General features: G+C 39.9%; 1 protein-coding gene across 1 annotated transcript; it reads left to right on the top strand.

Annotated features, from left to right (window-relative positions):
* Window positions 1–1,439: 1,439 nt before the first annotated feature.
* On the top strand, window positions 1,440–15,100 carry LOC117491767 (anoctamin-1-like; the record flags this gene model as incomplete). The annotated part of the gene is given in 5 exon segments (XM_034141859.1): window positions 1,440–1,533; window positions 1,762–1,814; window positions 12,184–12,368; window positions 12,636–12,741; window positions 13,440–15,100. Coding segments are annotated over 5 exon segments (693 nt in total), but the record flags the coding sequence as incomplete, so codon positions are not given.
* Between the last annotated feature and the right edge of the window lie 2,298 nt (window positions 15,101–17,398).

Below are 17,398 nucleotides of genomic sequence, written 5' to 3'. Positions count from 1 at the left end.
TCTCTCTCTGAGGTAAATATACCCGCTGGCGGATTATAGGTATAAAATGGCAATCGTTTTGGCATTTTTCAAATCTGACTTCATATTGACAATTTTTAACAACAGAGGGTGCTACATAACACACTTTCAGGAAAAGTCACGGACTGGGAGACTTTAATATTTTATTGAACAAAAAGTTACATACAATCAAAAAACAGCTGCGGGTAAAATTGACCCGTTGGCAGTTCTAGTGTTAAGGCCCTGACACACCAGGCAGTCACCAGAGAACTCACCGACACCGACAGTTCCATCGACGAGTTCTCCTGCGTCTTGGCCATGTGTCGCACTGGAAATTCAAAATAGGCAACAACCGGAAGACAGAGAAGAAGAACAGACTGATATAAACAAACAAATAGCGTGTGCGTTCCATTTTCACTCTCGTCCATCGAAAACATGTTTTAGAATATAAAAATACATGAATGATGAAATGAGCACATAAAGTGCAGACATACTATAAAATCACAGTTAATAGACCTGCATCTGATGAAATAAATTTACGATGAGATGAAAAACCGGACTTGACCAAACAAATCACGGAGCTCTCAGCAGAGGACAGCCGGGGACGCTCCCGCCGATATCAGAGATGTCCCTGCTATGTGTGGGAGGTAAGAGAGGACATTTAAGGGCTATGTTTGATATCTTTAAGTATCACCTGCTGGGGTTTAGCTGCTGTCCTGTGCCTTTTTAAATCGTTTGTTTACGTCCCTCACTTCCGTTTCGCTTCTCATTTGCTAGCTGAACAGCTGATCAGAGTGGTTTCTTGGCCCGATAGCTTGTGGCCGTATTTTGGCCGATTCAACATGTTGAATCGGCCATGTGTCGACCGTGAAAGGCCAAATAAGGCGTGTCACGGCCGAGGGTTCGGGACACACCAAATTGACTTTGGGCGACAAGGAACGCGTTGTCGCCAGACAAGGAACGCGTTGTCGCCAGACAACGCAAGACGGCCGAATACGGCCTGGTGTGTCAGGGCCTTTAAGGAGAAGGGAAATTAATTTATGTCGTAGAAGAAAATGCGAAAATGTCCTCTGCTTGTGTTTACGACGGACCGTTTATCAGGCATCTAACCAAAAACATGTACAAAGAATTTGGAACAGGGATTGCTTAAATACTAAGTCATTTCCAGGTCCTAGGTCTCGTTCCTGCACCACTCGATGGACTATCACCAACAGAAAAAACGACTTTACAAAGTGCTCCCCAAAACAAAGACCATTTACATAGGGAAATGATGCCTCCAATGTAAATTTAATTTCATCACCAAACTAAATCCAAATCAATTATTCATATAAACTCTCACCTTATAATTAATCTCCATCTTTTTATTTTTTCTTCTCTGTCCAGTCATCCAGTTTGGTTTTGTCACATTGTTTGTGGCGTCCTTCCCCCTGGCGCCGCTTTTTGCTCTGCTCAACAACATCATTGAAATACGACTCGATGCCAAGAAATTTGTGACTGAGTTGCGAAGACCGGTGGCAGCAAGAGCCAAAGATATTGGTGGGTTATTTTCATCATACTGTAGCTCTTATGAAAAGGCTTACAATGCATGAAAGTATTCAATAGTAAAGGTAAGATCTAGGTGAAGTGTTGCTGTTCATATATTCGATACAACCAACAAACTGCAAGGAAACATTTCCATGCACTGTAGAATATCTATACTATAACTATAATATAGTCTGTATATCTGTACAATCTAGCTGTTAATACATATTATTCTTTCTACAGGTATATGGTACAACTTACTGAGAGGGGTAGCAAATGTGGCCGTCATCATAAATGTAAGTAGAAAGTGATTGTATTTGTTGATTTTGTTGCATGTACTGTAGAGTATAAAGTTCTTACTGATTTGGTTCTGTACTCTATCACACTATTTTTGAAATGCTAATTAGGACTTTCAGAGACTGTGAATGAATAGAAAACAAGAATTAAATTCCGACTAAGTGACACCTGGCCATTGAGGCTGGCTTCCCACAAGAATATAGCTCTGTCGGCTTCTGCAACACTTTCTGCAATTTTTTTAAATGTATTAAACAAATGGTACAATCAATAACATCAAATGCAATACAGTACAAAACAGCACAAAACAAATCTAAAGAAAGAAACCTTCCCAAAAAAATAAAAGAAATAAAACATAAACAAACTCAAAAACAACCCAAGAAGAGTGAGGAGATACACCACTCCTCGACATTCCTGATAAGTCCCTAACTGGACAAACAACTAAAATCTGGGAACTTTAACCTGTTAAGCCTGAGAAACCCCGGTACCGGGGCACTGCCGCAACATCTTGCAGGAAACAGTGTCTGAGGGCATGTTCATTTAATAAACTATGAATGTTTTATATCCATGTAACGGGAAGAAACTCATCTAACTGATCATTTTTTTTTTTTTTTCAAGAGAAAACCCACAATGCTAACACTGAGCCTCTGAATTAGCAACGAGCGAAAGATGCTAACAGATTACTGCACCGAAAATCACTCACAAAACCTTATTATTTATCTTTTCTCCACATCCATGACATCGTTTCACATCGTGAGGTGACACAGAATCGAAGGGTACCCTCATTATCATTGGATTATATGAAATCGCGACGTTATAAACAAAAACAGACATCAAAACATTTGGCGCTAGGTAGCTAAAAATGCTAACAAGCTTACCTTGGCTCTGTAGTCTCTTCAAAGTGGTCTTCAATGGTATTAAAACGATAAAAACGCTGCTGAAGTTAATCCATAGGTTAATCCAATGTGTCTGTGTCCCTTTGAAATGATTTCTGATAATCCATAAGCATTGAGACTGCTTTTCCGTTTCTAGATGTCAGAGCGAGAGATAGTTTCACTCTAATGCAAAATTACATGCGCAAAGCCCCCACCTTTTTGTTTTACAATGAGTGTGTGTGGGGGACTCTCCCTTCGATTCTATTGGCTCTAACGGTCAGAAAGAGGTGTCAACCATCAAAATTGACAAAGGGGGGCCAGAGATATGGAAAAAAAACATTTCCACCCAAATCACCTCAGAGGTGGAGTGTTTTTGGCTAAACCTCTCTAAAAAGGTCAAATGTCACTTGTTTTGCATCAATCTTGATACAGGGTACTTATTATATGTTGTACTTTGGATTCCTAAAGCTTTTAGTCTACCTTACCATCATCCAAGGGTAGTTTTCACTATAAGTAAAAAAATATCTTTGGACGGACACTATAATTTACAGTTTTTTACTATGTAAAATCTGAATTTTCTTTAAAATAAAAAACATCTATATTGTTCTGACTTTTCTACATCCAACTCACAGGTTTATCATTACTTTGAGAAAAAAGATTATTAATTTAACCCTTTTAGAAGGGAAGATATGGTCATTTGTTCTGGGAATGTCATTTTCGAGCCTGAGACCTGAAAAACAGGCTCAGGGCTTAACAGGCTAACTGCCCAAGAGCGGCAGCACCATCACCAGCCATTAGAACAGGTGATATCTGTTAATTGCTAGACAACGATCTAACGAACTGCTGAGCAATGCATCAGCGTAGTGAGTCATCAGAACACATTCAAAAGATGTGAAAAGATCTCAGGGCTTCTTAATATTTAAAAAAAAAATGAATGTGTCATACCAGATTAACGGGAAGAAACTCAGTTAACTGACAGTATGAACCACTTTTACCAAAACAAAACACAAGTCTCATAAGAAGCGTCTATATGACCCCTGAGCGAAGAAATGCTAACACACTTAGCACAGAACTCAAGGTAAAAATACCCTTATTACTTATCGTAACTGCACAAACAAGATATCCGATTAAAGCTGAGATTCCACAGATTATATAGGTATTAGTATCATCACTGAGCGATCAGAACCCGCGACAAGGGAAGGAAACACAGACATAGCACGTAGCATTACGGAGCAAACACGGGAGATCGTCTCACCTTAGCTGTTATTCTGATAAAAAGTCGTGTTCAATGGGATAAAAACGCTGCTGAAGGTTAATCCATAGGTTAATCCAACGTGTCTGTCACTTTGAAAAAATTATTGATAATCCATAATTCAATTTTTATGTAAAAATCGGAGATTTTAAATTAGCTGCTAATGGTAGCCACCAGAGTGTATCGCAGCTTCCGGTTCAGGGGCATTCTGGCTGCGCAGCAATCATTCACCAATGGGTAATGTTTAGATGGATTGTAGGAACTTGCCCTCGATTCTATTGGCTCTAACGGTTAAAAAGAGATGTCAATCATCAAAATCGAACGAGGGGGGCCAGAGATATGGAAAATGCACCCAAATGACCCCAGAAGTGGGTTTTTTTTTCTAAATCTCTCTAAAAAGGTCAGATTTCACTTGTTTTGCATCAATCTTGACACAGGGTACTTATTATATGTTATAGTTTGGATTTCTAAAGCTTTTAGTCTACTATCCCATCATTCAAGAGTGGTTTTCACTATAAGTAATCTTTTTTTTTGGACGGACACTATAATTTAAATGGTTTTACTATGTTCAATCTGAATTTACTTTAAAATGAAAACACCTATATTGATTCTGACACTTCTACATCCAACTCACAGATGTAACCTTGCTTTGAGAAAAAAGATTATTAATTTACCCCTTTTAGAAGTGAAGATATGGTCATTTGTTCTGGGAATGTCATTTTCGAGCCTGCACAGCCGGGTATCCGATGCCAAACGGGATCTTAGCCGAGTGAAGTAGCCGTTTACATTCCAAAAAGGAGCGTCGCCGATCTTGCGTTGCCTTTGAGAAATCCTGGTAGAAGCTTATTTTATGGGTCTTCCACCTGACATCTCCGATTTCCCTCGCGACGTTTCTCATGTGCTCCTTTTGCTGGAATCTCAGGAAACGCACCACGAAAGGTCTCGGTGGAGCCCCGGGCTTGATTGGGGCTGTGAGCACGCTCCAAATCCAGGCCCCCAGGAAAATCCGTCTGAAGGATGTCCGGTAGTGTTGTCTTCAGGAAGGATAAAGCATCTTTCTCCTCAGAATGCTCCGGGAATCCATAGATTACATGTTACTTGTTAGATGCTTTTATCCAAAGCGACTTACATACTCAATACTGTGGGCATCACAGGAGCAATTTGGGGTGAAGTGTCTTGCCCAGGGACACAACGACATGCTGACTGCAGTGGGGTTTGAACCTGTGACCCCCTGATCCCAACACCAAGGCTCTATCCACTGCGCCACACGCCTCCCTAGATGCGTAGATTCACCCACCTATCCCTATCCTCGTATTCCACCAGTTTAGCATTCAGCATTTCTACCTCCGAAGCCAGGGCTAGCTTCTCCTCAACAGCAACAACGGCTCTCCGCGTTTCCGATAGTTCTTTCCGAAGGTCAGTAAAGTACTTTGTTTGGTCCTCAGATAGCTTTTGAAGAAGCTCGAGAATCGCGGTGTTGGTAGGCTCAGTAGCAGCTGGGTCCAACACCGTGTGAGACATTCGCAGGCTTCGAGCTAGCATTAGCCTTGAGAACCAGGTGTTGTTGAGTTGCATTAACTACGGCTTTCTGAGGTTTTTTAGTATTCAGCATTTTTTAATAGGCGCGTTCACACCAAGTACTTTTCCCACAATAGTTCATGAGAACTCAGTTCATGAGAACTCTTTTAGTTCTGATGAACTAAAGCAGATCACGTTCACACCGAAATGAGTTCCTGGGGGTGGATTAGGAAAATGAAGCCGCTGACGTCACTTCTTCTTCTTCTGCTTTGGGTTTACTGGCAGGCCGCAAACAACTTCACGGCGAGTACAGTAGGTGGCGGTATGCACCTTAAAGTTGCAATCCGCCAAAAAACCGAGAGAAGAAGAAGAAGAAAAACCTCCCACGTATACTGCCACGCCCACCTGCTGTATATGAGGCGTCTGTTTACCTTCCGACCTCAGACATGAGCTTCGTCTGAGTTATTTAAGCAAACACAAATACAGATCGTCGACCAGTCAAATGCAATAGCAATGCTGATTCGGAAGCGAAGGCGGTTAAGAAGGATTGACAAAGGAGTTGGACGACGACATGCACGCGCTATGGATTGCGTAACCTGTGTGAAATGAATAAACTGTGCCAGGTGTGTCGTATGCACAGTAAATAGGCTCAGCAGTTAACACACCTTTATTATATATCCTCCTGAGAGCAACTGCATCCGTCTGCCATGAACCCTACAGAAACCTACGTGTTAGTTTTGGCCCATAGTGGCCTCCATTTGTGTCGTGTAAAATGGGGGAAATAAAAAGTTAGCAAATCCCCATGTCCTCCTTAGAGGACATTCATAAAAACATTTAGTTTTAGGTCAAAGAATTATTACACTGCTCTGAAACTCACTACACTAACTCCTAAGATGTTCTCTTACTATAATGAATTAAAATATTGAACTGACAACACTGGTAATTACAAACTTAACCATTTATCTTTCTATAAATAGTGCTTGTGTTGATGGACGCCATTTTGAAATACAATGAAATTATCTTTTTTAAAGCCACATATTACAATTATATTACATAATTTTTTTATTGAAGGCCTGTTGGATTTAATCAGCTCGCTTAGCACTGCCAGAAGCCCAGCCTGAAAGGTATTTTGTTGCTCCACCTGGCGCGCCGCCGAGTCAGCATGGCGCGGCATCACCATGAGCAGCTGGTCGTCCGATTCCTGGGCCTTGTGTGAATGCAGCAGCCGTTCGTCGTGCATCTCCTTGGCACGCAGGTCCTCATTCTCCTTGCTGACCATGGCACGGTGGTCCTCCATCGCCATGATGGTGTCAAGGAAGCTGTCATCCCGTGCCCGCTTTCCTAAGAGCAAGATACAAGATCAGTTTAATCGCCTAGTAGGTTGTCAACAGAGACAACATTGGATATGGTGCAGGCAGGGACAGTGTATAAAATGCAGGTGTAAAGTAGAAGATAAGATAGGATCAAATAATATCAAATAAAAAATAAATATCAAAGTGCCCTTATTTATTGTTTTGTGCTTAACACTAGAACCGCCAATCGGGTCAATTTGACCCAGAGCTGTTTTTTATTGGGTGTAACTTTTTTTCAATAAAATATTAAAGTCTTCCAGTCCATGACTTTTCCAGAAAGTGTGTTATGTAGCACCCTATGTTGTTAAAAATTGTCAATATGAAGTCAGATTGAAGAAATCGCCCAAAAAATTGCAATTTATACCTATTTCCGCCAAGCGGGTCATATTGACCCCACCCCTTTTCATATAAACATGACGTGTTGCTATAGCAACGCCTTTTGTCTACTGCGGTTCCTTATAGATTGAGAGATAGATTGAGAGAGAGAGAGAGATAGATGGATAGATATATTGATAGATAGTTATAGATAGAGAGAGAGAGAGAGAGATAGAGACAGTCTGTAGTGAAGGAGTGCGCTCCCGCTCACGGGAGACTGCTCGCGCTGCGCTCCGCAGCAAACAGCTGTGGGGCGAGTTGAAAGTACGTTATGCTGGCCGCGGTGTCTAAATAATGCTTCCGGGCCAGCGGGCCATTTATAATGTCGAGCCCTGAGAGTCCACAGATTATATTGGTATACATTTCATCCCTGTGCGATCAAAACTCACTGTTCAATAAAAGAACATTTTACCTTGAAAATCAATGCATTCTAATAGCGGGTCAATTTGACCCAGGTGGCGGTTTTAGGTATAAAAAATCTCTGGCGGTTCTAGTGTTAATGTATGCTTGAACTTTGTTTTATAGGGATTAGTGGACATCAGTTCGATGCGTAACCTTCTTTCAAGGCCAGAGTAGTTACAGTGTAAGTGGATTGACATCTAACATAACATGGCTGAGTAAAATTATAACAATCAATAAAGAAAAGGAAAAATAGATTGAATTTCAATTACATTTTTACTTAAATGTGCAAAATATTAGAACATCAATCTTTGTGGCATGCAGGTAATCAACTGTTTAAGCTTTTACCATTAACCTGTTAAGCCCTGAGCCTGTTTTTCAGGTCTCAGGCTCGAAAATGACATTCCCAGAACAAATGACCATATCTTCCCTTCTAAAAGGGTTAAATTAATCATCTTTTTTCTCAAAGTAATGATAAACCTGTGAGTTGGATGTAGAAAAGTTAGAACAATATAGATGTTTTTTATTTTAAAGAAAATTCAGATTTTACATAGTAAAAAACTGTAAATGATAGTGTCCGTCCAAAAATTATTTTTTACTTATAGTGAAAACTACCCTTGGATGATGGTAAGGTAGACTAAAAGCTTTAGGAATCCAAAGTAAAACATATAATAAGTACCCTGTATCAAGATTGATGCAAAACAAGTGACATTTGACCTTTTTAGAGAGGTTTAGCCAAAAAAAACGATTTTGATGGTTGACACCTCTTTCTGACCGTTAGAGCCAGTAGAATCGAAGGGGGATTCCCCCACACACACGTTGTAAAACAAAAAGGTGGGGGCTTTGCACATGTAGTTTTGCATGAGAGTGAAGCTATCTCTCGCTCTGACATCTAGAAATGGAAAAGTAGTCTTATTGGCAGTCTTATTGCTCATGGATTATCAGAAATCATTTGAAAGGGACACAGACACATTGGATTAACCTATGAATTAACTTCAGCAGCGTTTTTATCGTTTTAATGCCATTGAAGACCACTTTGGAGCAGACTACAGAGGCAAGGTAACCATGTTAGCATTTTTAGCTACCTAGCGCCACATGTTTTGATGTCTGTTTTTGTTTATAACGTCGCAATTTCATATAATTGAGTGATAATGAGGGTACCCTTCGATTCTGTGTCACCTCACGATGTGAAACGATGTCATGGATGTGGAGAAAAGATAAATAATAAGGTTTTGTGAGTGATTTTCGGTGCAGTAATCTGTTAGCATTTTTCGCTCGTTGCTAATTCAGAGGCTCAGCGTTAGCATTGTGGGGTTTAAAAAAAATGATCAGTTAGATGAGTTTCTTCCCGTTACATGGATATAAAACATTCATAGTTTATTAAATGAACATGCCCTCAGACACTGTTTCCTGCAAGATGTTGCGGCAGTGCCCCGGTACCGGGGTCTCTCGGGCTTAACAGGTTAACATGTAGAATGAATGTTGCAAATGACACATGAAATTATAGCAACTACCAGGTAAGTTATTTTTTACCTCTATTCAGTGTAGCCACAGAGGTAGCATTATGTCCAGCTAGCATGCTAATTGCTAACGTTATATTATCGTTTTATCCCGGAGGGGAAAGCTCACTAGTTTCCAATCCAAAGAGAAACACCTCGCCTGAAACCCACGATTAGTGCCATGAGTTAGTGAAGCAAATTACAGAACATTGCACACTTATTCACAAGTCAAAACGTTTTCATAGCGGGCGCGGCTGAGAATAGCTAGCTAGCTAGATGTTGTTAGCCAGCTTGGAGCTATGATAGCCAGTTCAGCTAGCATGGCTAGCTCGATCTACTGAGCAAATAAAAGTACATCTGAGACTAGTATTGTGCAGATTAAAACAGTGCAGTGCATGTAGTTTATTTTACCTTTGTCGTCGTCCCGGCATGACTTTGCGCTGTGGACGGTTCCCAGGTCGGCTAACTTTGCTGAACAACGATCCTACATTTTGCAGTAGAAGCTTCTGGATCACGTCCTCCGAGTAAATCGCCAGAAGCGCCGACACATCCTCATCACTCCACTGCTCCGATGATTTATTTAGTGTTGCTATAATAACTGCTTTCACAAAAGTAATCTCTTCGTTGGTGCGCTGCACTGAGTTTTTAATGCGATGGCGGCTACGAACACTTTTTCAGAGTTTTACGGGCCGTGGTTTGCATTCCGCACAGCCAATCAGACATATGAACCTTTTTCTCTCACGAAAGTCCCTGCTCTCTAGCAGGGACTGAAAAGCGGGTAAAAATGGTTCTGATGAACTAATTTAGTTCCTGGGGCTTTTTGGTGTGAACGCAAATATATCGTAGTTCTGATGAACTATTGTGGGAAAAGTACTCCGGTGTGAACACGCTAAATGTGACAGATGACTATTGGGACTAATAACTCGTGATTGAGATAAAAAGTATCACTGATAGTAAGATATTTAAGTAAAATAAATGGCGATGGCGCCGGAGCCACGAACTTAAGCAGCCATCTTCCTCGACGTCGTCACCGCCCTCCCCTCTGCAACACATAGTGTGGCTATCTGACATATTGTATAATCACATGTATTCAGCCCATAACAACCACTGACCAATCTTCTTGGGGAAAACTTTGTACAGTACTAAACGTGCTGACTTTAATGCCTTTATAACGTGACAGTGTTTTCATCATCATTGTAATTTATCTGGACATTGTTCTACACACAAGCAACCACAGTGTCACAATGTCCGGCTGAATTAAAAACTACATCAGCCTTTAGCAGTATATTACTAGCTTCATCAAAACAACTCACATATTGGCGGTGGTAATTTATCTTTTTAATTTATCTTTTTAAAGCTTTCCTCTGTCATGGGGTTCTTGTGGTTTCGCTGTTTCGGATGCTTTATGCAAAAAGGAAACCTTAAAATGTATTGAAAACGTTTTAAATGTGGCTTTCTGTTTTCAAAAGCAAAGACCTTTCAAGCCGATCACTACAATCTCTGAACCAATTGGCTATTGGTCTGACAACGTAAGGCTCCTGGGGGCAACAGCCAATATTTCAATGGTTTTGGTGTAGAAAACCTGAATTGAGAGAGGATATCCATGTTTCACGAGTAACCTTTTACACCCAGTTCCCAGATCGCATTTGATCAACCCATTTTGCTTTTCACACGGATTGTTTACCTGCATTTAACCAAAACCTGCTCAAACATGATTGGTCAATGGTACTTGGAGAACGAACGAACTATAAACATTTCCAATATCAACATACAGTATAGTGCCATTCCACATTCATAGTCAGATAACTGTATATAGAGATTGAGGACACTCTAATTCCACCAACAGGACTACTTGACTTAAAAAAGCATTCAACATTCTCAGGCCTATTGCTTCTGTGAATATTCCTTGTATTCCTTGTGTAAGAAATAAAACAATAAGATGGTTAAACAATGTCAAACTCTGAATTTCGAGAGAAAATATCGCTAATGCTAGCAAGTACTATCAGCTAGCCAACATTAATCTACTACAGGCTGCTAACTTTAACTTTTCTTTTAAAAACACGAAAGAAAGTCCTGCTAGCAACACTTAATTTAATCTGAAAAGTTAGTGTTGGTGATATAAGAATCAGAATCAGAATCAGAATACCTTTATTAGTCCCACAGAGGGGACATTTGCATCGTTACAGCAGGAAGGAGCCACAGACAGCTTATTGTTACCTATGTTAAGAAAAAAGTACTAAGTTATGATGTAATAGAAAAAATAAAATATAAAAATAATTAAAGTAAAAGAAAAAAAAAAAAGCAAACTACAAGTGCAATGGTAATAGATTTAGCAAAAGCTGATGATGTACATAATGTATGTGACATTGCACAATGAGGAACTGGTATAACATAGACTTTTATCTGTAGTTCAACGTTCTGTTGAGAAAAAACCCAGGGTGCGAGCGACTCTTCTGCACAACACTTGGATGCAGATTTGTCAGTCCAGCCCGGTCTTCGATGTAGTTGTTCAGGTTAAAAGGTGGGCATAATGTTGTCTCCTAAGATGTCCTGCCTCCGGTGTCAGGCAGGCCAATCCAGCTCCCAAAGTCCTCCAAAAAAAGTGTCTCACACAGGTGCCATTCATAACCGCTAACAAGTCAGCCAGTTCTGACCCCCACCTCCCTAAACCACACCCCAGTCTAACCACCATTCAAAAGATAAACTAATACAGACATATCATCACACAACTTTTCAAAGATTAATCCACACTTTATTAATTTAAGGTAGCTCTATTTATTTTTCAAAAGTACGTTTTAAACACAGCAATGTCAAATTTGTGATCTAAGAAATGAAAGTTTATATGGATAACGGAGACAGAAAAAGGTAAATGACTGCTTGTTGTGAGCTGTGTTTAGGGTAGAGAATGTGAAGAAGCCTCTTGCATGAGTGATGAAACATCTTCAACTCAACTACTACAGTCCAATGGATTGTTTCATTTCAGCTTGACACTGCATGTTGATAAATTCCACGCCGTCTTGTTTTCACATTCTAACTCCCATGTATGTCCATAACCTCTGAACCCCCTCCCCTCCCTCCACCTCCCAAATCACAACTCCTAGGCATTTGTCATCTCCTTCACGTCAGACTTCATCCCTCGGATGGTCTACCAGTACATGTACAGCCCTGATGGCTCCATGCATGGATTTGTCAACCATACGCTGTCCTACTTTAATGTCAGCCATTTCCAGGAAGGCAAAGAACCAATGGATCCTCTGCACCTTGGCTACCACGTTGAGATGTGCAGGTGGGAAATCAAACTCAGTTCACAATGGTCAATCTCATGACAAAACAATCAACATCAATATACCACTGTCATTTGAAATGTGTTACTTCATATAATTAATCAAATGCTACCAAGGTTGAGACATCTATTGTCTTCAGGAGATTTCAATATTAAATAAAGTTGATGAAGTTCTGTTGAGCTCAGGGTCACGCTTAAGTGGATAATATTTATAGTAAGAATGTTTGTTGTGTTGAAGACCAAACAAAAGATGTGTTTGTGTCTCTAAAGGTATAAGGACTACAGAGAACCGCCTTGGTCAGTCACACCATACGAGATCTCAAAGGAATTCTGGACAGTACTGGCGGTGCGACTGGCATTTGTCATTATTTTCCAGGTAAGGTGAAACATAAAGAAAGTAGGAAATAGATTATTAAGAAAGTTTCATAAGCCTTACCAATGGTCTGTTATACCTGTGCAGTGTTCTGCTATCAAGAAATACCAGACCTCTTACGGTCCAAAATAAGCGTGTAATAATAATACAAATAAACCTCTCTTAGTTCTTAAAGTTTGTGTTACAAGTGTTTTATCCCACATTTTTGTTACTTTTATATTTACAAAGATTTCGTTTTTACATTCAACAAGTAACTTGCAACTTTGTTTAGGCTAGAACAGAGCAATACAAATTAAATAAAAAAACTGATGAAAAAAAACACTTAATAAAACAAATAAACTAAAAACTAAAATGCAGTAACCATGGTGACAAATGGCCAGTCAAAAGTCTTATAGCCTCTTGGAAAATTATATCAGTATTTGCTGCTGTGGCATAAATCCTCCATTTCTTCCATTTACTAAGAAAAACATTTTCTCTCTCTCTAAGTTGATAACAAATGACATATTTGATATTATCAACACATCTGTAAGAAGATTATCTTATAGAAACGACTTGCCTGTTACAATATTGTGAAGATGGATACAATAAATGATGGGTTGCCTTAATCATCACCCAGGGCAGGAAGGTGAGATGACCAAGAATTCCTTTAAGTTTTCCCAGAATACACAGGATAAAGAGTTTTCTTCCATGTTCGCTTCCAGAACGTTGTGATGCTGATGAGCGACGTTGTGGACTGGCTGATTCCAGACATCCCAAAAGACATCAGCATGCAGATCCACAAAGAGAAGATTCTACTAGTAGAGCTCTTCATGAGGGAAGAGCACAGCAAGAGCCGTAACCTTGACAGCAGGGTGTCCGGGGGGGGGAAGTCCAACAGCAGCAACAGCAACAACAACAACTACAGCACCACAGTGCACCCCCGCTCCGGGCCGCACAACAGCACTGGGAGCCTCTGATGCTGGAGACATTGTGCAGGTCTCCCTTGAAAAAGAGATCTATGATCTCAAGGGACAATCTGGTTAAATAAAGGTTTGAAATGAAATGATTCATCCTTCGCTCTTCATTAGCAGAGCTTGGCTGGCAGGAATTGCTAATAGCCTACTAGCTCAGGCTACCTAACTATATGTTTTATCCTTTTTCAGTACATTCCAACAACTGGGAGAGCAGTTGGGTGATGAGATGTGAATTGATTGGGGGAGGGGGTTAATATGTGGCTCTCAATTAGTGTGTGCACTTAGATTTGTAAAATAAACTGATACTTTTTTAATTAGTACAGGAAACTTAAATGCATTTTTGAGAATACGTATGAGAATAATGCATGCTCAGATTTGCAAAGTGTACATAAATCTATAAATCTGCATATACTTTATGCCCATGTACAACAAAACATAAATGCAAATGATTATTATTGAGTATTTACCAAGACTAAAGCCCAGCTACTAGTTTGCACAAAGTGCCAATAAAAGAAATCCAGACAAATTGATTTCTATTGCTGAACTTGGGATTTTTATTAAAAAGAAGACATTTGCAACTGCAGTTGTGTATTCATCTTAGCAAGAGGCAACTATTGGATACAGAAAGGTAAAGCTGATTAAAAATATAACAGGTTTGAAGCATTGGTGCTAGTCCTACTCATCATGTGTGTGCCCAATATACTGCAGATTACCACCTGCTTATCCCAGATAAATATGCCTCTGACTGAAAACCCTAAAGTTTGTTATGTTTTAAGGTCTGGACCTGGGTATACCGACGCAAAAAGTATGTCACATGTTAAAGACAGGCAAAGCGTATTTTAGGTATGAACAAAGACATCTGTTATTTCAATCTTGGAAATTAAAATGTCAATGTTCCACATATCAATAAAAAGCCATTTACAACGAGTTTATGAGGTTTGGGTAAAAGAAACATTTACACATTTGAGCGAAAGGAAGGTTCCATAACTCTACATACATATATTATTTTGCTCCTTATTAGGCTTCACACATACCCACTGCAAATGTCATAAAAACATGTCGGCAGTGTCAAAGCAGGGTCACAGAAGCATGACATATGGTTGAAACATGTCTCATTATTGCATTTCATTTTTTATAGTTTTCAATTCATTGCATTACCAAGGTTTAAAGTTTGCTTTGTATACGTTTTCTATTCTTAATATATATTTTATGTTTTTCCTTCCAATGTAGCTTTGCATTTTTAGCCTACATTAAAGAATAAAATATTTTAATCATCAGAAATGTATAACTATGTTGATTGCTTTAATGTTGCCTATAAAACATCATCTTGTAATGAGAGTGAAGATGATGCCTCTCCTGTAATAAAATGTGGAGAGGAGGATCGAAATGTGAGTTTCCATGTAAAGTCTGAATACATATTGTATTTCTATAATATTTGTACAGAGTAAAGTATGATTCCCTGCTTCAATTATGTATATGGCCCCAACACAAATAGACACCTGGAACCATTAAGGTCCACACTGGGGAGAAACCATTTAGTTGCACTATTTGTGGTCAAATATTCAGCAAGAATGAAAACCCTACAGCTGTCCTGTTTGAGCAAAGACATTTTCCCACTAATTGCACATATGAGAATTCATACAGGAGAGAAACCATTTGGCTGCTCAATCTGTGGGAAAAGGTACATTGAAACAGGAAAGAGGCACATGAGGGGCCACACAGGAGAGAAACCTTTTAGTTGCAGCGTTTTCGGAAGGAGATTTTCAGTCTCAGGTCAAAAGCTCCGGTGTACGCAGTGTATTCACAGCCCATCACTCATGAGAGGAAACTGGTCCAGTCAAGGCTGTGATCAGCGCCATCTGACTACTGCTTTCACAAACACTTGTGTAAATGTAGATTATGGTACATTTCCTCCTGCAAGAGAGGCAACATTAGGGAAAGGACTTTATTTTTTAGTTACGGTTTTATAAATATACCACATACTGTATTATAATTTTAAAAAAGGCCTCTAAGTCAAATACATATAATATTTTAGTTAGAAGCATTCTTCCACTTTTACCAGGTGTCTTGATATTTAGTGTGAATGCTGTGCAGCAGCACTCCACTATAGTTCTTCTGTTTCTTTAATCATCTTCTTCTTCGTATTATTTCAACCAATATTTTGCCGTCGAATAACTTCAGCCTACTTTCAGCTACAGAAACCATCCAAATATCCAAATATTCAGCCTTTTCAGCACATGATGGGAAACTTTCAACTTTTTCAAAATATGTTATACTTTTTGAAATATTCAGCTTTTTAAACTATTTTTTAAACATGTAACTCAATGGGAGGAACCTTCAAATCCTCTTTTAACTACACCGTGCGCCAAATGCTACTCCTTCCACATACTTTCAGCTACAGAAACCATTCAAATATTAAAATGTTCAGCTCCTTCAGGACATGTGTGCTATGACTTTTCTTGATTTTGACATTTATACTTTTTGAAATATTCAGCTTTTTAAACTATTTTTTTAACATGTAACTCAATGGGAGGAACCTTCAAATCCTCTTTTACCTACACCGTGTGCCAAATGCTACTCCTTCCACATACTTTCAGCTAGAGACTTCATTCCAACTTTGAAACGGTCACAAGACCTTCAGCTATAAAACTTCAGATTTTTGAGATATTTAACTTAGTTTGGAGCTTGGTAAAGAAGCTTTCTTCAGATTTTAACATTAGTGTGTATTGCGCCGCTCGTTAAAGGAGAGGTGTCATGCTTTTCCGGTTATTACCCGCCCCCTTGTGTGTTATGAAGGTTTTTATGCATGTAAACGGTCTGCAGAGTCAAAAACCCTCAAAGTACACCCTGTAGGGAGTAAAACTCTAACACAGAAAATACCTCCCCAAAACGCCTCGTTGGAACTTTCTCATGTTCTTCCTGGGCATTGTGACGTGTGGATACCCAGTAGCCACGCCCAGAGCTATGACGCGATATGGTCATGCGGTACCCGGAACCAAATGGACCAATCCGTGGAGCCGTTACGTTACGTCCGCGGAACCGTTACGTTAAGCCCCCGCTGATTGACGGACTTCCTCACACACACACACACTCAGTGCAGGCAGCTCTGCTGATTTCTCCTCCCTGGCTGCAGGCTGATAACAGACAGTTGGGATCGTGGCGAAATTCTCTCTGCAGACCCATTCTCACAGCGTTTATCAACCTTTTTCTTACTCAATATCAAGCCACACTTATTGTTTTTACTTCGGTTGTGAGTTTGTGTGTGCTCAGGATGAGTTTGGCTGTGTTTCGCTGTGTATCGCTATAGATAAACAAGGAAACCACACCTCCACGGAGCTCAGCGCGATTCACAACGTCCCGACCAATCAGAGCACACTGTGCTCACAGGGAGGGTGGGGGCTGGAGCTATTGGAGCTACAACGAGCCGTTTAAAAAGCAGACTCCGACGCTCCTCACGGTCCTGACATCCTCCACGCGTTGACATTCTACCGAAAGCAGCTACCGTTTTTAAACTATAGTTAGAAATGTAAGAGGTTTATTTCTCATTCAGAACAATGGAAAGGCTCTCCTTTCACAGCACATCTCCATGGAAACCTTTGATCTCTGGGCTCACGTACACAGGTGTTTGATAATGTCGTTACCATGGTAATCTTTGATCTCTGGTCTTACACACACAGGTGTTTGATAACGTCACCTCAAACACAGAC

This window comes from Trematomus bernacchii, unplaced genomic scaffold (genome assembly GCF_902827165.1).
Source record: "Trematomus bernacchii unplaced genomic scaffold, fTreBer1.1, whole genome shotgun sequence".
NCBI lineage: Eukaryota > Metazoa > Chordata > Actinopteri > Perciformes > Nototheniidae > Trematomus > Trematomus bernacchii.
Note: the sequence above shows the minus strand (reverse complement) of the source record. Positions and strands in the feature narration are given on the sequence as shown.